The 25,080-nt window shown below is 32.0% G+C and overlaps 2 protein-coding genes across 2 annotated transcripts in view; one reads left to right on the forward strand and one right to left on the reverse strand.

The window, feature by feature from the left end:
* The window catches only part of LOC140441201 (3-hydroxy-3-methylglutaryl-coenzyme A reductase-like), a 41,366-nt gene that overhangs the window by 10,968 nt on the left and 5,318 nt on the right, over window positions 1–25,080 (reverse strand). The gene's annotated exons all lie outside the window — the stretch shown is intronic.
* On the forward strand, window positions 19,765–20,796 carry LOC140441202 (uncharacterized). The gene is made up of 2 exons (XM_072531775.1): window positions 19,765–20,131; window positions 20,320–20,796. Exons 1-2 carry the CDS (start codon window positions 20,038–20,040, stop codon window positions 20,601–20,603), a joined length of 378 nt encoding a protein of 125 aa, XP_072387876.1. The 5' UTR covers window positions 19,765–20,037; the 3' UTR covers window positions 20,604–20,796.

A 25,080-nucleotide genomic window follows, 5' to 3' on the forward strand; every position in this document is an offset into this window, starting at 1 on the left:
GGTCATAATTATTATGAGTAACGTCGAATGTGTAACGTATTTCCATTTTTTAATTTCGCATAAAGTAAAAACTGATTGACCACAATAAAGCAAAAATGTGTAGTGATTATTTAATCTGAAGTTTTAAATTATTAACCAAGAATAATTTCTACTATGATTTGAGGAGTTTCATACACTCTTGTCACGGAATAATTATAAATCCTTCGTGGATTAGTGGTAAGAATTCGACATTGCGATACAGACATCCCAGACGATTAGAGTTCAAAACCCACATGTGGTTTTCTTTTTTTTTTTTTTAATAATTTGAAATTATGCAAAGATCGTTTTGCTTTGAATCACTAAACAAAACTAAACAAAAACTAAAGTTAAAACAAAAAATCTTGTTGACAAAATAGTATCGTCGTACTTTCGAAAATAAAGTAAAAACTTTTAAAGAATGTTTAAATAAGTAAAAATTCTACAAAAATAAAAAAATATCCGTGGCCACTAATTAATCGATTAGGAAAAGTCGCACTGAGATATTCACTGACGATGCGAAAATTATGTGCAGGACAACCATCGTGTTGAAATCATATGGAATCGAAAGGTATTGGTAAATTACAAAGGGCTGGGACAATTTCATTTTGCAAAAGTTCCAAGTATTTCCGCCCAGTCAACATACCGTCTATAAAAAATGGACCAATGACGTGATTCCCTATTATGCCTCCCCAAACATTTACTTTTCGAAGACGCTGCGTACGAGCGACATAAATCTGACGAGGATTTCCTCGAGATCAATACCTAGCATTGATTGAGTTGTGACGGCCATGCAATGAAAACGTACATTCATCGGTGAACAAAACGTTCTCTAAAAAATGTTCATCTTGATGATTTCCATTGCAGTTTGACAAAATTCTAAACGTCTATATTGATCCCCAGGGAATTGTTCGTTGGATTTATGAAGTTTATAGGGACGGTATCAATGTCTTTACAAAATTTCACCTACTCTAAATCTTGGAATTCCACATTGTTCTCCGAGACGAGGTGTTGATTGGGTAGGATTTTGCTCAATACTTGCACAAATCAAAGTGTCCCTTAGTTCCAAATCTGGATTTACCTCCATTCGTCTGCGAACTCCTCTTGGATCGAACACGGATCCATAAGTAAAAAAATTACGTATAATAGACTGAATTGTTGATCGTGCTGGAGCCGGCCTATTTGGAAACATATTTACAAATTGTTGTCTAATCATGTTGTCTGATAATCCATTCACATGCCAGACAACAATTTGCACTTTTTCCTCGACCGTTAAAATCCTTTTCACGAATTGTTTTTTTCAATAAAAAGTTTCTGTTTACCGTACAAAACACTTCTCGATGTGTTATTATTTGATAACTTGAAGGCTTGATGATTTGGTTAGCTATAAAGCAGGTAGCTGTTCGCGCGCATCCATTCCAATGTCGTCAATTGTTTTGAAAATCATTACCTGTACAGAGGAATTGATATTAACACTGAGAATTTAGTGATGGATTTGACATTAAACAGTCTTCAATGGATTATTTTCCATTCACAACTAAACACTGTAAAACTGGAATTGAATTTGAAATATGTTATATTTCTTTTTATAACATTAAAATAAGAATAAATTGTAAATAATGAGTTTTTCGAAAACTTGTTACCTAATATGTATCATATTTTCTATTATTTTTGATTGAGTAAATCAAAAATTTTACCCTTGGTGTGAATTGAACCCCAGTCTTCTTATCGATAGACAACGTCTCTAACTATTACACCAATTCTGGATACAATAATTGTTTTCGGACTGATTGTACCTATCTAGTTTAGTCAAATATTTCAGTTGAGTTATTTTTATTATTAAATAAACTTAAAGATTTATAATTTAAAATCGCTACTAATTAATGTTTTTTACTGTAATATATCTTAATATATTTAATCATTTATTCTAACATCAGAAATTATTAAAATAAAATATTTTCGAGGTCATCCGTATAATTATGACTGAAGTCAAATAGACACGTCTAATAACTAGCCTTATCTCGTACTATCTCACAACTTAATCTGTCTTCTATCCTTTCCGCTATTTTGCCGGGTGGTAAGACACTCATCACTGTATTATTTATTTCAGCGATTTCAAACAATTTCTAACAAATTATTTCTCTTCAGGTGTATAAGTTCCCGAAATAACTTTTCTACTATAATTTTGCTAATATTTTATTTCTCTTTAGGGACTTTGAAATATTTTTAGGTATAAAATAACTTTGTATTTACATTTAATTTATATTATATAGAAGATTTTTTACATCTTTCATAGGTCTCATCAACTTTCGATAGCCAAAAATTTCCAATAACTTGCTTTGTGTCGATATTTCGTTACATGCGATTGTTGATTCGTCCCGAAGTCACCACGACAAACACTTCTATCACATTTTGGACGAAATCGCCTTAGTAGAAATTCCACCTTTTTTCTAAATTTTTGGGACTTGTAAAATTTTCACTTTTTTCATTTTTACTTTTTTTCGCTTAGTTAATTAGTCTTAGGTCATAACTAACAACTTTCTCTTACAGATTCTTAGTTCTAAGACAAATTAACACATTTATTGCAGATTCTTAGTTTTGGTTAACATTTACTTGCATTTATTTTAAAAACGTATTATTTCCCTATAGCTTTTAGACATATACAACCTATATGTCCACGGACCGTGACCCTTACCTCCTCCGGTGCATTTCAGCTATGGATAGTGCGACTGGACCACCTTCCCTCATTCCCGAGGGTTCAGGCCAGCGACAAAATGTCCTATCGACAAAAATCAAGATGCGATTTAAAGGCAAAGAGTGCAGCTTTCGTATGCAGTTTTTGTATTTTAACGAGAATAAAGTCGGTTTTTACAAAGGTGTTAAATAAATTAACGATTTTTGCCATTTTTTACAATTCTCGTGAGAACAATAAAACTTCCATTGACCGGTTGTAGTAAAACTTCAATTTTTAGAGATCAATCTTTAAAACCTGTTACATGAAATTTTAATTTTAAGTTTTGAAATATGAATAAAAAACGCAGAATTTATTGTTTTCGATTACAAACGATCACACGTCACGGGAAATGCATTTAAGAAGACGGTTTTGGATGTAGTTTATTGTAGAAGTTTTGTTCTTTTGAAAAACGTACTAGTGTAATTAAAAAAAAGTTTTAAATGTTTTAGATTGTTTTTTGTGTGAAAGTTTAAATCCAGCATTTTTAAGCATATTTCAAATCCTCACATTTGTTGCCAACACTCAAAACTAAAATTTCATGCTCTAGGTTTTAAAAGTTGGGCTGTAGTAATCGAAACTTTCTAGTGAGCAGTCAATGAAAGGGATAGATTGTATTGATCTCGTGAGAATTATAAAAAATGGCAAAAATCGCGCCACGTTTACTTATTTAACACCTGTATAAAATATAAGTTTATTTGCGGCAAAATATGAAAACTGCATAAGAAAGATGAACTCTTTACCTTTAAAACGCATCTTGAATTTTGTCGATAGGTCACTTGAATCAAAAGATATCGAATTTTTACCAGCTGTACAAATTTTATTGAATATTGATTTCGGGCGCGTAAATGACATGCAAACTCGACGGTCGCTTCAAGCGTTGTTTCTAAGAGAACGGTTTATTCTACACAAAAAATGCTTATAATATATTGCTTATATCATATATATATATATATATATATATATATATATATATATATATATATATATATATATATATATATATATTGATTTATAGTATCGGCAATCGGTCAGGAAATAAAACTCTATTTGTTTAGTCTCAATATTTCGTCACGATTTTGTGACTTCTTCAGGAGAAAACTGTAAATTTATTAGAATAATTAATGATTATATGTAAATAAAATGAATATTTTAATACTTACAACTATAAGAATGAAAATTTAAATTTTATTTCCTGACCGATTGCTGATACTATAAATCAATATTTAAAACAGTACGGTCGAAAAAATAATTTGATATATATATATATATATATATATATATATATATATATATATATATATATATATATATATATATATATATATATATACATTTTTGTTTAAAATTAACTCAGCTATATTTTTTACTTGAAACATTTTTTTTCTACGGTGTACACATTCTTGGTAAATCCATTTTTTTTGCGTTTTTACCCCCCTGCAAGGGAGGTTTTAGGGGGAAGCCCGAGGGTAAAAGTAGTAAACTTTTTTACACCTTTTTTTAGGTCCCTAAATTAATATTCTCAGCAAAATTCAGCGTGTTCGTATGATTTTTAGAGGTTCATTGTTGGCATTTTCGTCTCTGACGACTCTAGTATTACTAGAAATCATAATTTAACCACGCGTGAGTTCTTAAAAGTGGTCTCAACTTTTTGTTAAACAATATATTAAAAAAATTCAGGAAATTCATTATTTTTCCTCGTTTTTTCATTTGAACAAGAGGAATAAATGTTTTGTAATTAAATTTTACATAAGGTTAATGTTGTAAACTTATTATATGTACTTAATTATATGTTATTATATAATACAGTGTATTCCAACGAAAATTTGACCGCTCCCCAGAAACTCAGAAACTCTACAATTTTAGAATAAAATAAATGAAGAAATAAATGTCTATGCACCCACAGAAAACAGTGATATCCCAGTGAAAATCCCTGGAGAAGATATATTAATCCTTATAGGAGATTTCAACGCCCAAAAAGGCAAAGAAAATTGCTTCAGAGGGGTTGCAGGTACAAATTCAACACATGACACAACAAACAATAATGGAGAAAGACTATGTAATTTAGCAGCGGCATTAAACATGGACATCAGTAGCACGAGATATAAACACAAAGACATACACAAAATAACATGAGTGAAACCAGGAAGTCTGGAGGGAAATCAAATAGACCATGTACTGATTAAAAAGACACACAAACAATCGATAAATGACGTTAGATCTCACAGAGGGGCCAAATTCGATTCGGACCATAAGCTAGTTATTACAAAATGTAAAATAAAAACAACGAAGAATGAAATTCGAAAAGCGCAGAGAAAATGGGACATAGATAAATTGAAAGAGAAAGAAGTAAGAAGATTTGTACAAGAAGTAAATACAGAGATGCAGTTCAAACATCAATAAATGGAGAAACAGTGGGAAAAAATCAAACAAGGAATTAACAATGCTGCAGAGAAAGTGGTTGACAAAGTGCAAAATAAAAGAAGGAATATTTGGTTTGACGATGAGTGCAAAGTAGCAGTGGAAGAAAAGAATAAAACAAGACTGAAATGGTTAAGCACAAGTAAAGGAGAGGAACGAGAAAAATACAAATATGAAAGGCAAAAGACAAAGAAATCATTTAAATCGAAAAAAATCAAAAAGTACAAGAAATTATGAACGGAATAAAAACAGAAAATAAAAGACACAACTCAAAACCATTGTACCAATACTTAAAGTAACCGAAAACGGACAGCTAATATAGCTATAGAAGCAGAACAATGACAGAAGTACTTCGAAGAAATATATCAAGAAACGGATAGAGAAGAAGAAAGAGAAACAATAACGAACACAGAACAAGGAGACCACAGAATATGCAAAAACTACCTAGCAATTAATTTACTGAATGTAACATATAAAGTAATGACTGGTATAATTAGAGACAGACTAACAATATATATAAAACAAATCATAGGGAATTACCAGTACGGTTTGAGAAAAGAAAGATCCACGATAGACTCTATATATACGCTAAAACAAGTGATAGAGAAAACATACGAGTACGACGGAGAAACACATATACTTTTCCTCGACTTTAAACAGGCGTTCGATAAACTAAACAGAAGAAATATTATCCAAGACATATAAGCATCCAAGGATAGGCACCAAAAGAAGAAGATAGCTTGTATATATATATATATATATATATATATATATATATATATATATATATATATATATATATATGGTAAGACGTCACCAAAATCAAGAGCCATTGAAACATACTCTGGTAGAAGTTGTGGACAATGTGCCTATAAATGTCTTTCGTACAGCGACCGATAAATGGCCTTCGGCGCTGCATTCAGACAAATAGCGACCATTTTAAATAATTTTTTTGTAGTTTGTTGTTCGTTATATATATATATATATATATATATATATATATATATATATATATATATATATATATATATATATATATATATATATATATATATATATATTGTCATACTTTTTCTTTCCCAACCAAAGAAAAATAAATAAAATATCCATCGGAATAAAATTTTAAGAAATCATTATAAACAAAAATGTATATATTAATTTAAGATAAGATTTAGTGTAGATAAGAATAGAAATTTGTTTGGCAAACGACCTGTTTCCGTTGCAAACAAAATTATCAAAAAACCTTTGTTTAGAAATAGAAGACATTTTACCTGCAAGTTAATAATCTTTTCATTGTTTGTATAGTCGAGTATTAAATGACCATATTTTAATCTTTTGAGATATGTATAAATGATGTATTGAAAAAAACCAATTTTAAAGTAAGCTATTTAGTTTTCTCTGAAACCGAAATTAGGCTTTTCCAAAATCATGATAAACACAATTTAAGCTTTTTGATTGGACGGTCGTTTTTAAAATGGGAATTTGGTGAGTCGATCATGAGAGAGGAGAAGTTAGTCATATTTTGGTCATCGAAAGGAAACAGTCGTGTGTCTCAAGATAGGGTGTGGTTCGTGAGTTTGGATACCGGCGTAACGAAAAGAAGTGAATAGTTTGAAGAAGGAGATAACAAGTAGATTAAAAGAGGTCCTTGTATCTACCGTGGGCATTTTATAAAGTATATGTGAAATTATTCTTACGGCATCAAGTTGACAAAAGGAGGTCCTGGTGTCATAAATAAGTAGCGGAGTTTGGAGAAGTGAATCAGGTGTTTTTTGTGTAGTCTGAAGGAGGTTTGCAGAGACGTAAAGAAGGAGCCGAGGTGCCAAAGAGGGGAGATCACATCTTTGAGGAGACTGGACTTTTCTGGGTATGTTCCAACATACAACTCAAGAAGAAAATAAACTGTAAGTGTTTGTACAATTGAATTTTATATCTGTGAAGGATCGTTTCGACATCATGGTCATTAGCATTCAAATTTAAGAACTGAGGTTTTGTTAGGCTAATCAAAAGTTTAAAGTTTTGTGGTTTCTTTTTTCAAGTAAAGAAAATTTTAAGTAAAATTGGTTTTTCACGTAATATAAATGTATGTAGCTTTATAATCTTATTATCATAATAATTTGATTTATTTTCTTGTATGCTGATTGATAAGATAACGACAGAATTTAATAATTGTTTTATTCGTTCATATAAAATAAAGAAACGTAAATCTTTGTAATATAATATATTTGTATTATTATCCTTTCTTCTCTATCCCGATAAAAGACAATTAGAAAATCTTTTGAATCCATCGAACACAGGTAATATAAGGATTATTTTACTTTTGATAACAGATAAGTTATAATTTTTTTATTGGCTCAATAAACTAAGTCTGAACTCAAAATAAACAATCATAACAGTATATATATATATATATATATATATATATATATATATATATATATATATGTATATATATATATATATATATATATATATATATATATATATATATATGAACCTAGACAGTAGAATGTGCAATAGAGATTGAATCATCATGAACCAAGAAATAAATATCAATCGACAGGAGGTTGACATAGCCATAAATTCGCGAAAAGACAGGAAGTCACAGGGACAAGACGGAATAACTACTGAGTTCCTGAAATATGCAAATGGATACCTACCATTACAAATAGTACCATGCAGGAATGAACAGGGAGCAATTCAACGAAACTGTCATGGAGATAGCCCACGCCTGAAAACATACATGACACTGAAGAAGAAGCTGAATAGTAGATAATTTTATTGTGGTTAGCTGACAGTTTACATTAACAAAAAGAAAAGAAAAGGTATTTTATTTAAATATATCTTTGATCAAGGTCATTCTGGAGAAAAAGAATAAAAATTACGTCAATGTGTATACAAAAAACTGGTTTAACTTAAACGCTATTATAACCAAAATATTATTAAAGTTTTCTTGAATTAATCAGCTCATTTATCACTGTTAAAATAATTGTATACACTTTGGGCAAAAAATATTTTGGTGTATTGTATAAACAATTTAAAATATCCTCCACGCGTAGAACACGATTAAGGAAGTACTAATTAAGTTAATGAGATTGGCATTTAAATTTAAAACAAAGTGTATACAAATATTTACTGCACTTAATATTCCCCAAAACAATACAAAACAATATATATATATATATATATATATATATATATATATATATATATATATATATGTATATATAAAGAAATACTGGATATTATTGACTGTCGATATAAACAAACAACACAGTTTATTAGGGCTGCAGTTAGTAGGTTTGGCCGGGATGTTATAGAAACACTCTTTTGACTTTTGATCGAGCTTTCGGAATTCTTTTATTCCTTCTTCAAGACACTGTAATTAGAAGAAAGTGTAAATATTTACAACATATCTCAAATTGTCATTACAACTTACTAGTCGTTGAGATTATTTTTCTAAAGCTACGACACTCAACATTAAGAACACACATATAAAATATAACATTTAAAATAATGGACAATATACATTTTAAAATTTAGTTGGAAAGTTAAAATTTTGTTAGTGACATCTTTTCATGGTGTGTTTTGACTGATCCGTAGAGAACAGAAAAAAAAACAAAAATAGTGTGATTAAAAAGTAATTAGGAGTTCTTGCTATTATATTAATGGAAGTAGTATCTTAAACCTGTCTTGATAGTATGCAACATGTTTTGTATGCAGGTGTATTACGGTGTGTATATGTAAAAGTAAATCTTTATTTTATTTTTGATGTTTTGTCAGTAAGTAACAATAAATGTTGCTCAATTTATCTATGTCTGACTTTTTATTTATACAAGACGTATTAGATTTTATGAAACACATTTCCAAGAAAACACGTTTTGAATGGTTTTTTTCCTTAGCCAGAATACAGGAATCCTCGAAATTAAATTCATGTTTTAAAGTTAATGCATGTTCTGTGAGCGCACATGCGTTTATCTTTTTGGTTTTTATGTCGCTGTGTTTTCGAGATGATTCTCCGATATACACGTTTTTACAGTTGGCACACGGTATAGAATAAACAACATTCGATGACTCCTGTATTGTGAAAGGATCCTTTGTCTTTGTGTACAACTTCGATACCGTTTTCACATTCTTAGATGCAATTTTTAAGCCACTAACATTTTTGAAAATGTTCAATAGCTTAGGTGTGAGAACTGGAATATAGGGTAGGCAACCATACGTTATTTTAGATTGTGGTAGCTCTGATGTGTTCTGTGTCAATGTCTGTGTCAGTTGTCGGACCTCATTCACCTCATTATTATGAAAATTTTGGTTGTCAAAAAATTCCAAAGGAAAAGGAGAACCAAAAATGAGTTTATTCAAAAGTCCTGTAGGATAGGAATTCTCTTGTAGTATAGATCTCAACTTTTTTAGTCCCTTGTCCCTGAACTCGATGTGTGATAAGTTGATAACCCTAGTTTTAAGGGCCAAAACCAAATTTGTTTTCATCTTAGATGGATGTTGAGAATAAAAGTTTATGAAACGGTTACTAAAACAAGGTTTACGATACCACTCCGTCCTTAGCATGCCATCACTGCCACGATGTATACGCATTGTTTATTCCTTGTTTGATTTTTTCCCACTGTTTCTTCATTTGTTGATGTTTGCACTGCATCTCTGTATTTACTTCTTATACAAATCTTCTTTCTCTTTCAATTTATCTATGTCCCACTTTCTCTGTGCTTTTCGCCTTTCATTCTTCGTTGTTTTTATTTTACATTTTGTAATTACTAGCTTATGGTCCGGATCGATGTTGGCCCCTCTGTGAGATCTAACGTCATTTATCGAGGAAATAGGGTTCTTATTTACTTAAGAAATCCAAATGAAGGGTCTCGGGAGAAAACTATGAATGTCACAAATTAACTAAAATTGAATTAAGTATGCCATCTAGTAAGTTTTGTTAATATCTATGTTTGGACATTTCAAACAGTGCGTGTCACGAATTAAATACTCTATATCGGTAGAAAACCGTGCAGGTCCACGTGTAAACGGCTGAAACACTAAATGTCCACTCAGCAGCGCCAGAAAATGTAATTGGCGTAAATACATTGTTATTACCACGTGCTTGTGCAGTTCTGTTTGGTTAGTTAATTTATTTAAAACAATTATGGCAGATAGTGGAAGCGTATCCACCGAAAAGAGAGTGAAAATCGGCAGGTTATACGAAGTCATGAAAAAAATGAAGCTTCAGTCACATGAGTTTGGTGAATTCTGCAAATGCAAACGCTTGAAGTGTTGTCACACAGTAAATGAAATGAATGGACAAAGAATTTTAAATCATTTAAAAAAAAGTGAAAATTGTGAAAAAAAGAAATGGTTAATATTAGGTAAATAAGGTTATTTTACTCTAAACTTAAATGATAATTTAAATTGCTTAAACAATTGGTTTAAACTGAAAGAACTGCATGATCAGTAACGAGTATTCCCCTCTAGCTCTTATTACTGCTTGCATCTTTCTCAGCATGCTGGCAAGTCAATTTTGAACATATCCTTAGGAAATTGCATTCCATTCATCCTGTGCAACAAGCCGAAGCTGCTCTATCGTATTTGAAACGGGATTTCTTTGTCGTATGGTGCGTTTTAGATGATCCCACATATGCTCTATTGGATTTAAATCCGGGCTAGACGGTGGCCAATTCAATCTTCGAATTTGGACCTCATCAAGATAATTACTCACTATGGCAGCGGCATGTGGTCGAGCAGTATCGTACATTAACGTGAATCTTTCATATCCAATGTAACCAACATATGACAAAACATGACCTTGCAGGATGTTTTAAACGTAAGAATCACCAGTCATCCGTCCAATCACTTCCACAAGTGCGGTACGTACCTCCCAACTAATACCTTCCCAAAGAATTATGCAATCAACTCCAAAACTAACGGTCTGGGCAAGACTGCAGCTGGCGAATCGTTCTCCAACTCTTCTGTAGACGTAGTTTTGACCATCTGGCTTCGATAATAGGATTCTGGTCTCATCAGTGAAAAGACCGTTTTTCCAGTTGTCGATATTCCACTAAATATGTGTTCTCTCAAATTCCAAACAACGAGCTTTATGATTTTGGAGAAGACGTGGAACTTTGGCTGGGCTTTAAGTTTGCTTTTTATCTTCGTCTAACTGTTTGCGAACTCACATTAACTTGTCTAACATTTAATAGCTCATTTCTGAGGTGAATCGATGTCAATGAACGATTTCGTGTAGAGTACCTTTTTAGAGTATTTGAAACTATAGATTCGTGTCTGTCGTATTCGTGTCTATGTCCTAACGCATGTCGTATCATCTGCGAATTGTATGGATTTGTACAGAGATATGAATTTGAGCAAATCGTTGACATAAATAATAAACAAAAGAGGTCCTATGACCGAACCTTGTGGAACTCCATGTTTTACGGATAGAAAATCAGAGAGATGACCTTTAGATGCTACCGCCTGATGTCTGCCACATAGATAAGAAGTTATAAGCTTAAGGGGGATACCTCTGATTCCATAGTAATTTAATTTGTGAAGCAAAATGTCGTGTGAAATGCAGTCAAAAGCATTCGACAAGTCGCAAAGATAGATTGCTATGCGATTGCCGCGTTCAAACCCCTCAATCACCTTGCTCACGACATTAAATACCGCGTTCGTAGTAGAACGAGCACTTCTCAATCCATATTGTGAGTTGCTAAGTAATTATTTGACTCAAAATAGAAATAAAATAGTTGTTTGATAACCTTTTCAATCACTTTACCAAAAGTAGAAACGATGCTGATGGGTCTGTAATTGTCAGTTTTTGAGGAATCACCTTTTTTGTAGATTGGTAGTACTTTTGACTATTTTAGTACTTCCGGAAATACTCCAGTTGATAGAATTAAATTCATAAGATAAGTGAAAGATGTTAAAACTATTTGGTAAGTTTCTTTTAAAATTTTGCTATTAATTTCGTGAGCGTACCTACAATTAGAAATACTAAGAGACTTTATTATTTGAGACATCTCTTCTTCGACAACCGGACGAAAAAAAAAGGACTTGCTCGAAGAAGGATAATTTCTATAATTGAAGGACATCGACATTAATAGTGGAAAGAGATGTAATTATATTCTCTGCAATTGTGGTAAAAAATTAATTTATTTCATCTGAAGGTAGATCAGATTGTACCGAACTAGATCTTGTGTTGTTTCTTTCGAAATTTACTATTTTCCAGTAGTCCCTAGGTTTATTATTGGAATTAGTAATACAATCACAGTAAGCTGACTTTTTAGCGATTTGTAATTGCCGATTTTATTCAAATTTTTGTTGTTTATAAACTTTGAACAAATCGGGATCCTTGGTGGCATCTGCAATGATTAGATCTGTAAGATCTCCTATGAGATGCAAAAATAAATGTTATACACATGTCACTAATTATTAAGTTTATTTACCCTGCATCTTCAAAATGTAATTATAGAAGTACTGATAACTTTTTGTAACGAGTTAGTTCTTTTTTTAATTTCCTGGTATCTGTTGCTGATAGACGCTTAAATGTTAAAGTTTCCAGTTCTTTAAACGGTTTTTTTATTTTCCAAATGCGGCGTACAATATATTGTCACTGTTGATAAACACATCCGATTATTTTTCAAAAATAAAGTTTCGCAATTTAAACATACAAAAATGATTAAACTTAAAATATTTAAAATGATTTTGTAATTGAATATCAATATGTAATTAAAACTTTTTTATCTAGTGAACTTAGTTTAAATAGAAAAATAAATCAACCAAATCGAACCTTTAAACATTTTAAACGACGTGACAGTTGTAATAGAACCTTACGAAAAAGCCAGAAATATTACAGAATTAGAAGTAAATGATATCTTTATTATGCGCCTTTCCCTCAGAATTTCAACCCAAAAACATTGCTATTTTGCCTACAACATCGAGGCCAAATAATTCAACTGTCAAATTAATTATTAAACAGCTAAGCTACATTCATTTTACAAATTCCCAACTGTCAACAAACGTACGTGAAAGCCAAACAGGGTCGTACTGAGGTATATTATATGATTTTTAAAAATATTTATTTTTGAAACTATTAGTGTAAGAATTTCTTGAAATTGAATCATTGTGAGCAAAATTTAATGTTCCATTGAAGAATAATGTGCTAAAATAAAATATTCATTAACTGAGAGATATATAACAAAGTGAACATTTTGAATAAAGCAGCATTGTGATAAGTTTATCAAAGCATAAAAACATACCATTTAAATTACTCAGAGTCTGAGAAGCTACATTTGCTGCTGTCTTCGTCTGGATTTATTATTATGGGTTCTATATGGTTCTCTATTATATTGTCCAACTTCCACATTTTTGGACTCGACTTTTTGTTGAACGTGTTGCACACATTTCTGCCACGTAGTTGGACTAATATTATTTATTGCATCATAAAAAATATTTTTCATATCTGCAAATTTAAAACTAGCGTTTTTGGCTGCTACATATTTTTTTACTTCTGCCCAGATGAGCTCAATCGGATTGAGCTCACAATGGTGTGGAGGCAGTCTTAACACAATTTTTTTTGGCTTTTTGCCATCTCATCAATGATATATTTATTATATTGTCCCTTATCTTCCTTAACGATAGCCAGCAATTTTAACATAATATAGTCCTCAAACCCTATATTTTTTTATTTCAGCCACGCTCGGATATCAGCTTTTCCCAGAGTTTTTTTACTGAGTCAATACTTTTCGAGTTATTTGCGAGTGAATATGTTCATTTTCCAACAACAAAAAAAAAGGTTTTTAGACGGTTTTTGCAAATAACTCAAAAAGTAAGTATTTTATCGAAAATATATTCTTAGCAAAAATATAGCTTATAAAATAGCAAAAAAAACTGACTTTCACATTTTTGTTGAAATTTTGTTGAAAGTTATATAAGTTAAACAAAAGTGGCGATAAAACACATCCCTGTCTAATTCCTCTACAGATCTTAATTTCTTCTCGAGTGTTGTCCATCAATTTCAACTATGGCACTTTAGTTCCAATATAATGTTTGCACTATATTTATGATTTTACTGTCAATGCGTTTGTTCATAAGTATTGATATTAGTTTTTCATGTCTTACTTTATCGAAAGCTTTTTCGTAGTCAACAAAGCACAAGTGTAGATCAATGTTTACATTCCGACATCGCTGAAACAATATATTGATGGCAAATAGTCCTTCTCGAGTAGGTAACCATTCCATTTCGGAACCCGAACTGCGTCTCGCTAATATCTTCCTCTAGCCTTTCGTATATTTTCTTATGTATTACTTTCAGCAGTACTTTTAAAGTATGACTCATGAGGCTCAGTGTTCGATAATCAGAGCACTCTATTGCTGCTTGTTTTTTAGGGATGATTATAAAGGCTGACTTCAGCCACTCTTGTGGTATTATTCCTGTATCGTACACCGTGTTGAATAAATCTGCCAATACTTCCAAGTTATCCTCTTCCACTAGTTTTAACAGGTCTACTGGTATTTCATCTAATCCAGCTGCCTTATTGTCTTTAGAGTCTTTTATAGCATATTTGATTTCATCTATCGTGATCTTCTGTCTCTCTAAAGGATTTAATTCTTGTATTTTCTGCATTTCGCCTCTTTCATCTTGGAAAAGTTCTCTAACGTACTCCTCCCATCGTCTTAATTTCTCTGGTAAATCTATTAGTCTGGTCTCATTGCCGTCTTGTAAAATTTGCCTTTCAGTTTCATAGGAATTTTTCTGTCGCACAATACACCACTCGCCTCCTTCCATGTCATCCAGCCAGCTCTAACTCTACTGCAGGCATTTTCATCTATGTACCTCCTCGATGCTCTGCAGTAAAGATCCTAAATACTTAAACTTATCACTTTTCACAATAGACCCATTGTCCAGTGTTACCACCCTATTTGGATTTATAACTCCATCTTTAAATGGACATTCTAAATACTCCATTTTTGATTTACTCAATATTAAGCCTTTTCCTTACAGACACTGTCTCCACTGCTCTAGTCTTATTTCTAATGCCCTTTCAGTATTCCCTACTAACACCACATCGTCTGCATACATTAAACACCAAAGAATGTCTCCTTGGCACTCTTTTATCTCATGAATCTAATACTAATGAAAATGGATAGTTAGAAAAAGTTAAAATGATGACGATAAATTCAAATAAGAAGTCCAAATGTTTACACTCTTTTCAGTATTCTGTTGTACAAACCTAAAAAATAGGCAGCATAGTGAAGTATCAAACAAATATCTGAATTCATTAAGTTTACTTTCATTTTAAATAGCTTAATGCAGCTGACATAAACGACATTTTTTAAATTCCTGTTACTATTTACGTCCACTGACAACTTTAACATGGAGAAATTCATAATACTATATTTGCTTACTCATTATTTTTGTATTATAAATTTATATCAAATAATTAATTACGGTAGTACTTAATAGGAAGATTTATCACCAATAAATATATATTATCAGAACAAGAAAAACATCACAAAAATTGTTTTGTAAATACCAAACAATAGTAATACAAATACAAATAAATATTTAAAAAAAAGCTTACTATAGTTGAGCCGCTGAAAAGATGGAATGATCATGTGAATGGCACGCACTCTTAAATATTCCTCTTCCTATGTTATCACTTTTCCCACGTTTACACCGCTCAACAAAAACGAACTAATAATGTTGCTATAATATATTTATACCGTTTTTTAGAGGTTATTGATTTACATTAATTTTAAACATTTTCACAAAATTCACCAGCCAGCGAAAGTGAAACACAAATCATGATACATAAAACATTTAAGTTATAGTATCATGACACAAATAATGACGGTGTAAACAGTTTCCCATAAGGTCTAGTTTCGAGCGCCTGTCGATGCTTGCATTGAGTGATCATGCGACCTTGGATTCCATGTTTTAAGCGGCCAGGGTATAGTAGTCAAATTCGTTTATTTTCAGTATTAACTTTAAACTCTAATTTCACTATTTGGGAGAGTGAGTCATCGTTTGAAGGCGTAGAAGTGGGGAAAGACGTATGAAAATCCAGTGGCGTTCATTCACTTTTATTTCAACGTTAATTATATTATATTGTTTAAATATTATTGTTCAAAATAGGCCACAATATATTTATCTGGTTTTTACTGAAGTTTCAATCTCTACATCCAAAGACCGTTTTCAAAGATATAAATTATAGTTATATTTATTTTATTTGTTTATTATTATATATTTATATATTCTTATATTATTTTCTTTTTTTTTTCTTAACTTTAAAAACGGTCTCTGTAATGGAGATCGAAACGTCAGTAAAATAAACATGTAAATAGATGTATTGTGGCTTATTTCCAACATTCTCCCTAAAAATACGGAATGCCACAAGCAAAAAGCCACAAAAACTTTTCCAACTGTATGACCTTCGTTAATCCAGGTTTCATCCAAATAATATATTTTGCATCCAGTGCTGCGAATTTTTCGTATTTCTTCTAAATATTTTCTTCTCCACAGAATAATTTAATTTTTTTCTAATAGCATACTTTTTCTGTTGCGTTTTACGTATCGAAAGTTCATTTCGTGCATGGTCCTGATTAAGACCCTACGAGATATCTTGGGTAAAGAGTCATCATTTTCGAGCTCTTGAGAAATTTTTTTCAGTGTTGGAATTTCACTCCGAAAATAAAATGAATGAATTTTTCGACGTATAATATTCCTTGTCTCGTCATCCAAAACAATGCTTTTCCTACCTCTAGTTTTACCTTTTTCTTGCTTTTTATTTTCCGATGTATTTTTAAGTACACAATAAATACAGCTAACGGATACTTTTGTTAAACTGCTACAAATGTCGACCGCTTGGCTAACGTTTAATGCCATTTTTCTGCCGACAATTCCTTCATAAACGTTTCGTATCATTACCTTCTCTTCGGACGTTAACATTTTCCGTCTCTTTTGCTTTTTTTCATTCTTGGAATCAACATCAGAATTTTGCTGTCTTCTCTTGGAACAACTCGGTTTTTCGTCCATTGTATTTCAATAATCTGGATATATACTATATATACAATAATTTCAAAGAATATAACTAAATATTTACTATAAAACGACAAACTATAACACTCTTATTATCAATAACACGTTTTATTAATACTACAATACAGTATTGATAAAACAGTATTGACAACAATACAGTTTACAAACTTATCACATAAAATATACTCACAAAAACACATGCACTATTTACCCATAGAAACACCAATGTTTTCTTCGTTCATTTCTTCGGCAAAAAATAATAAAAACAAGTTTTACTGCATGTCTGGATCCGAATTGTAAAACCGAGTTCTATCGCTAATTCCAACATTGCCAAACGTTTGAAAAATAACGTTTTAAAATATCGATTTTTATTTTATAAATTTAAATACGTAACGAAACGCAACATATAAATAAAATTTATTTTATTACAATTTTGTGCTTAATTTTTACTATTGAAAAAATCATGTTTTTTGGTATTTTTATGACGGTAATAATCGCTGCGTGGAAGAATACAGGTTTTGTATGACCATAATTACTACTTGTGAACAAGATTTGGCTACACTGTACGACAACTTCTGGTCAAGTCTACTATAGAGAAGCACAAATAAATATACTACTTTATATATTCTGTAATTTCTTATGAGGAAACGCAAATTGCAATCGAGAAAACAGGCAGTTTTCGAGGGCCGCTGTGTACATTTAAATTTGAGGATATTCGGCGTTTAAACTATGAAATCACTCTTTTGAATTGAGGGTTTCTACTATAGGTAGATATTAGACTTTGTATTGACTAGAAAGTTTTGATTTGATTCGTATGCATATCATCGATAAAGCGTGGGTAATCTTTATTTTTCCGACTGGATGCACTTTTCAGATTACCGCAACCACACAATAAATAACAATCAGAATGCCCATTCGCAGATGCCGCCTTTGTCGTTGTCTCAGGTGCCGTGTGTTAGCACGCGATCGTCATATTTTAAACGGAAACACAGACTCGGATTGAGAAATTTGTAATAAGCTACGACAAAACCATAATTTAAATTTTTAGAGATTAATAATTTAGTAAATTTGAAATAATTTAATCTATTTTTCAACTAAAAGTACGCATAAAATATTGCATATTATGTCTATGGTTGCCGTAAATCAATTAAACCGGGTTAATATTTATATGCACACCAGATAAAATTTCACTGAACAGCACTGGTTCCGTTTAAAACATGGCTGATTCCGTCTGCGCGAACGAGATGCACGTACTTATCTTGACAAGCAGAATGGACATTCTGATTGTTTTATTGTGCCTCAGCTGTGTATATATCAGTCAAACTACGATCAGGTATTAAAAATAATCATATCATCATAAACAAGATTTGTGGTTATCTAAAGTTAACAATAATGAGTATAAGTTGCTTAAATTGTTGGTATCAGTCTTTTTACTAATGGTTTCTTTTTCTTGAAAAATGAAAGCCATCTCGAGAAACAATCTTTTTGAATAATTGCTCCCCGTGGATAGGATTTTTACATTTGGAAAATCGAAAGAGTGCCCTGTTGTGTTAGCATGTGTGGCTAGGGAAAGTTTATCAGGGTGTAACCTAATGTCACTCTTGTGAAGAGTCAAACGGCTGGAAACTTTTTGGGAGGTGTGACCTATATAAGAACCTTCACAGCCTAAACAACTAAATTTGTATACAACATCACTTTTATCTGAGTTAGGTACTTTGTCTTTCAGTGACTTGTACAAAGATCCCACAACTAGAATGCTTCCCCCAGTGTGATCCCACAACTCAGTATGGTGGAATAGACACCTAAATATGAAGACAAAAACACATTTATAAAATATTAGTGCGAAGTATTATGACATATGGGGCTGAAAATTGGATCATAAACAAGAAAAACAGCAGTAAGATAGTAGAAATAAAGACAGAATGTCTGCGAAGATGCTGCTGAGTAACAAGAATGGATAGGAGAAGTAATGACGAAATAAAGCAAAGAACATCAATAGAAACAGACATACTAACATATATAGAACGAAAAAGACTACAGTGGTATGGACATGTAAGAAGAACTAGCGACAGCAGATGGATAAAGAGAATAACCGAATGGAGCCCCATAGGAATGAGGAAAAGAGACCGACCTCGAAAATCCTGGAGGAACGAAGTAGACGACACCATGAGTAAGAAAGAGAAGGACAACAGAGAGAGATGAAAAAGGTTGAGCGAGGGAAGGCGGTGAATACTGTAGAATATATATAGAATATATATATATATATATATATATATATATATATATATATATATATATATATAGAAATCAATTTAAAGAAAACTCATAAATATAAAATTTTCTATTAAATAAAATCGAAATATATCGTAATAATTATTTTTGGTGTTTTTGTCTAATCAGGTAATTCTCTCCACTTCATATTCATATTACTTTATTTGTTAAATTGATAAGTATATCTTACTGCGAAAATGTGACCCAGACCTCCGCTACTAAATTGATAATGACCTTATAACAAAAATATTTCGAAGAAATACTTATCTCTATTATACTTATAGCCTATGATAAGGTTTGTTCTGCTATGAGGTTGTATAATATATATCATAGTATTTATGTTGATTTCAAACTTCACATACAAATAAGTAATGCATATATTAAGTTTGATTCAGTTTTATTTAAGACAATTTTCAAAAATGTTACTGCATATGAAGATAGCTTCTATCCAACATAGTTGTAATTGTTAAGTTCAGTGCACCTCTGCAAATTATATTTTTTTCTAAACAAAAGCCACACATGCCTATCGTTAATCGCCAGACGTGCCTATACAGCATTCAAGATGGCAGAGACGTTGAGTGATGTTGATTCTTTTTCCGATTTCCATGAAGAAGAAGAGGAGTATAAGCCTAGTGAAAGTGATAGTGAGGCAACAGGTATGTACTTTGTATTATTCGCGATAAGACAAAATGATTTTTTAATAACATTTCTTTAAAAAACTGTATTCTGGCTCTACGTTATCATGAATTTTTTGAAGAAATTAGATGATTCACGATAGGCTTTAATTTAATTATTAAAATTAATTTTTGTATACTTACCATTTTTTTATTTTATTTTATTTCAGATAATGACAACGACCATGTGACATCTGAAACGCCGTCCAACACTCGAAAACGGAAGTCAAGTCCTAAGTTGTCCAAAAAGTTCGTAAGAAAGCAAAAAGTTATGAAGGCGGAACAACATGTTTCAGATAAAGTTAAGACTGTTCGTCCAAAAGTATGCAAACCAGGAAATTGCTGTAGAACTTCTAATGAAGTAGGTCTTCTTAATGAAATTAATGAAAGAATGCAATGTAAAGGAAATAAATCTAAAACTTTTTGTGTCTGGACACAGTTTTTCAAATTGTGATCAAAATTTTGGTGTCATTCAACCTGAATTTTGTACTCATAAAATGGAAAAAAATTATTTTTTCGGTACCAAAAAATTGGAGCACGACATTGTAAATAGAAAGAAAGCAATTACAGGAGAAATAGTAGAATGACTAAAAATATCCTGGATTCAGTCACGACAATCTGAGCCGAGAAAAATTTATTTTAAATATAAACTATAACTATAACATACGTGCCCGTCCTTCAAAAAACCCATACATGAAGTCAGATTTATTATTTCTCGAAGGAAGAGTGATAACAGTAGAGAAAAAGAAAGATCTAATATCATTGTTAACCCTCGAGGTCACGCCCCTTTTGTACACGTCCAATAGAAAAAGTCGTCTAAAAATAGAAGTGTCGTCAATCTGGCGATGTGGCGATATCGTCGCGTCTATTCGTCCAGTAGAGATCTGTCGTTCGAATAGTTGAGTAATATTTTTTGTTGCAGCTGAGTTTTGTGAGAATTCTTAGAAATACGAGTGTGACGGTTTTGTGTACATAATACACGGCGCGCCTTCTAGTGTAAGTATTTTATCCATTAATTATTTTACTTTATAAAAAGTTGTAATTCGAAATTAAAGTCAAATTAACTTTAGTTTTACTTTATTTTAGGTTGAGCAGGATATTGTAACATAATTGAGAAGGAATATAACGGCTACGCTGAGAGAATATCATGTAAGAATTTAGTTGCATTGTTATATTATTTGTGTGTTACTTTTTTTTATTTTTGCAGGGCTAGAAAGAAGTTTTTAACTGAGGCTGAGTTATATAAAATTCTTAATGAAGACCCAGAAACAGAAACTAGTGAAATATAATATTCCGATGAATCTGAGACAGATGAAGAAATAATAGACCATGATGACCACAATTCTGAATCTGAACAAGAACAGAATGACCACGACAGAGCCAGTAACTTCGAGGATAATACTGCAGTAAGTACGACTGCTTTCGAATATTTTCAAGGTAAAGATAAAAAAACTGCATGGCGTAAGACTCCGCTGTCGTCGCAATCAAAAATTAAAAAGAAAAATATTATCAAAATACTTCCAGGACCAAAGGCAGTGGCTTCGAAAGTGACCTCAGAACTTTCAGCTTTTGAAAAAATTATAGATTCTGATATATTAGAGAACATCGTACAATTGACTAATTTGTACATTGATAGTAAAAAAGAATCTGTTTAATATAAAAGAGAACGAGATATGAAACATACTTCAAAAAGTGAAATAATGGCGTTACTGGGAGTGCTTTACCTCCTGGGCACTAAAAAGGCTAACCATACTAACGCACTTGAACTTTGGACATCTGATGGAACAGGTATAGAAATTCTTAGAGCTGTAATGAGTTACAAAAGATTTTTATTTTTGTTACGTTCAATGCGCTTTGATGACAAAACCACAAGACATCAACGGAAAACTGCACACAATATGACAAACTTGCACCAATTAGAAAAATATTGGACGCATTTGTTAGTAACTGTAAAAATTCCTATAATCTTGGTGAATTTGTTACAATAGACGAAAAACTAGAGGGATTCAGAGGACGTTGTAGTTTCATCCAGTATTTACCAAATAAACCAGCAAAATACGGTATCAAGCTGTTCATTTTGGGAGATGCACAAACTTACTTTGTTGGAAATTTAGAGGTTTATTGTGGACGGCAACCTGAGGGGCCTTATGCTGTATCAAACTCTCCCAGTGATATTGTAGATAGGCTTATTGATTATATAAAAGGTTCAAATCGCAATTTGACAACCGATAATTGGTATACCAGTTATCCTTTAGCTATTTCCCTTTTGGAAAATAAAATAACTACAATTGGCACTTTGAGAAAAAACAAAAGGGAAATACCTATTGAATTTTTACCCCAAAAACAAAAAGAAGTGGGAACGTCACTCTTTGGATTCCAGAAAAATGTCACTTTGGTTTAATTTGTTCCAAAAAAAAGTAAGTCGGTCATACTTTTATCCACGATGCATGACACTGCCACCGTAGACGTCGAAACTAAAAAACCAGAAATTATTCTAGATTATAATGCCACAAAAGGCGGTGTGGATACTATTGACCAAATGTGTGCATCATATTCTGTAAAAAGAATAACCAGAAGATGGCCACTAATTATATTTTTTTCTCTAATGGATATGGCGGGTATCAATGCGCAGGTGTTGTTTTGTGCCAATAAAACAAATCCCAAAATATGTCGCCGAATTTTTCTAAAGAATTTAAGCTTGAGTTTAATGAAAGTACATCTTTCAGAAAGAGCGACAATGCGATATCTTCCTCAGGATATTCAAGGTTTTCTAATGAAATATAAATCATGTGAAGAACCTACTAGAACAGAAGTGCAAAGCTCTAGAAAACGTGGACGTTGTGCAATATGTCCACATGTCCAGGCTCAAAAAATTCCAGCACAACAGTTAGATGTGGGCAATGTAGAATATTTGTATGTAAAATGCATTCAGAAACCACAATTACCTGCGTAAAATGTAAGAACAATGAACGGTAGCAATCAGAAGAAATCGAGTGAAGTAACCCGTAGGTACATGTTTTATGTTTATTATTTTATGTAACAATAAACTATTTTTGTAAATCGTGGTTGTCATTTTGTTAAAACGCACTAAATTTGGTAAAATCAACTAAAGTGTGTTTTGTGTACAAAATACACAGCGCGCCCGGTTATGAAATGGTAGGCGGCGCGCCTGCTGTAGGGTTAAAGTACGTGCCTCCTATCCACCACGACTATTTTAAAACTTTCAAGTGTACCAATGAGATGGATACAGGTCTAGCACAGATTCAAGAGAAAGAGGTAGAAACGGAGTAATACTTTTTTTTCCGGTTCAAAATATTTTTCAGTTTTTTTTAGTGCGAAAAACGCCTATACAACATTTTTTTCCTTTTTTCTTTAAAAATAAAGCTAATTTTGAAATAATTTTTTTTTTTTGCTTTATTCTACCTAAATTATTTTAGTTTCTCCTATACAAAAACCCCAAAATGTAGTTATGTTACTTTATTTAGAAATTTATATAACCGATTAACTTTACCCTCAATTATCTCAAAAGAGTGAATTTGTTGTATAGTCACCTCCGGTTCTGAGCCACTCATATAGCCTAGAGAACAAGCTGGATTTAGATCGGAATACAGCACTAACGACCCCTTACTAGTGATAAAGAACCTGATAGAGCAGTCTGCAGAATATAACAAAGCATTGGCACTGATATTTGTCGACTACGAGAAAGCATTTGATACCATCCATAAGCCATCAGAAAATGTTAAAAGCATTGACAGAATGCCGAATAGACCATCACTACACTAACATAATCAAATATATCTACCAACATGCCACAGCTTGCGTAAGACTATCTGAACAAGAAACAAATAAATTCTTTATACAGCGAGGAGTACGGCAAGGAGACACAGTCTCTCCAAAGCTATTCACGACGCTTTTAGAACATACTTGTAAGAAGGCACATCTGAACGAGCATGGTATCAACATAAATGGAGAGAAGCACATTCATTTGAGATTTGCAGATGACATCGTCCTTATGGCCGATCGTATGGATGATGCAATAATGTTTGAAAAATATATCACGCTTCCTTGGGCGTCTGACTAAAAATTAATATAAACAAGACACAGATAATGACTAATCTGGTGATAAATCGAAATATTGCTGTTGATGAAAGGGATATTGTGCAAACTATATCGTATAAGTACTTAGGAGATAAAATTCGGTTGGGCAGAGATAACCAGCCATGTGATCTCCCACGTCGCATAGGATTAGCCTGGACAGCGTTTGGTAAATTTGTAGCATTTGCATTTTCCTTGATATATATTTTCAAATCCCCTTGTATATGTATTAAATTGAAATCTCCTCATATATGTATTAAAATAACGAAGAATGTTTTCCATGTTTCTCTGTTCCTATCCTACTAGATAAAACCCAAATAGTATTTCGTTCTTTTTGCGTCGCCGAAGTTAATATAAACCATTTTAAAGTTTGTTTATATCACGGACGCAAATTCTTTGATATTTTTCTTTGATCGAAACCGCTAAATATTCTGCGTTTCAAATAAATATTCCAGTTTATATGTTTTATTTATGCTAAGTTAGCGAATGAATTTAAAAGATTATTAGATATCACTCTCGCTAAGGCGGCTGTCGGTTAGAGTCGCTTATAGTGTTAGTAAAAATGTTTCTTCGAATTTGTATTGTTTCCTCGTCCATCGTCCTTATTTTATGGAAAACTGTGTAGCAGTGTTTACTCTCGCTGAGGCGTGGTCAAGAGGATGTGCTTCAGCGTTATGTCCAAATTCTACGTCGAATATGAAAGTTTTCTCTTTTGTCCCTTTTCATGGCAAATGTGTAGCAGTTTAATCAGTTTAATGGTTCAGTTGCAGTTTAAGTGAGGTTTGGAAGAATTGTAATTTCCATCCTCATTTTGTTTCTCCCTGATTGTCATCCCA

The sequence above is a fragment of the Diabrotica undecimpunctata genome, chromosome 5 (assembly GCF_040954645.1).
Source record: "Diabrotica undecimpunctata isolate CICGRU chromosome 5, icDiaUnde3, whole genome shotgun sequence".
Lineage (NCBI taxonomy): Eukaryota > Metazoa > Arthropoda > Insecta > Coleoptera > Chrysomelidae > Diabrotica > Diabrotica undecimpunctata.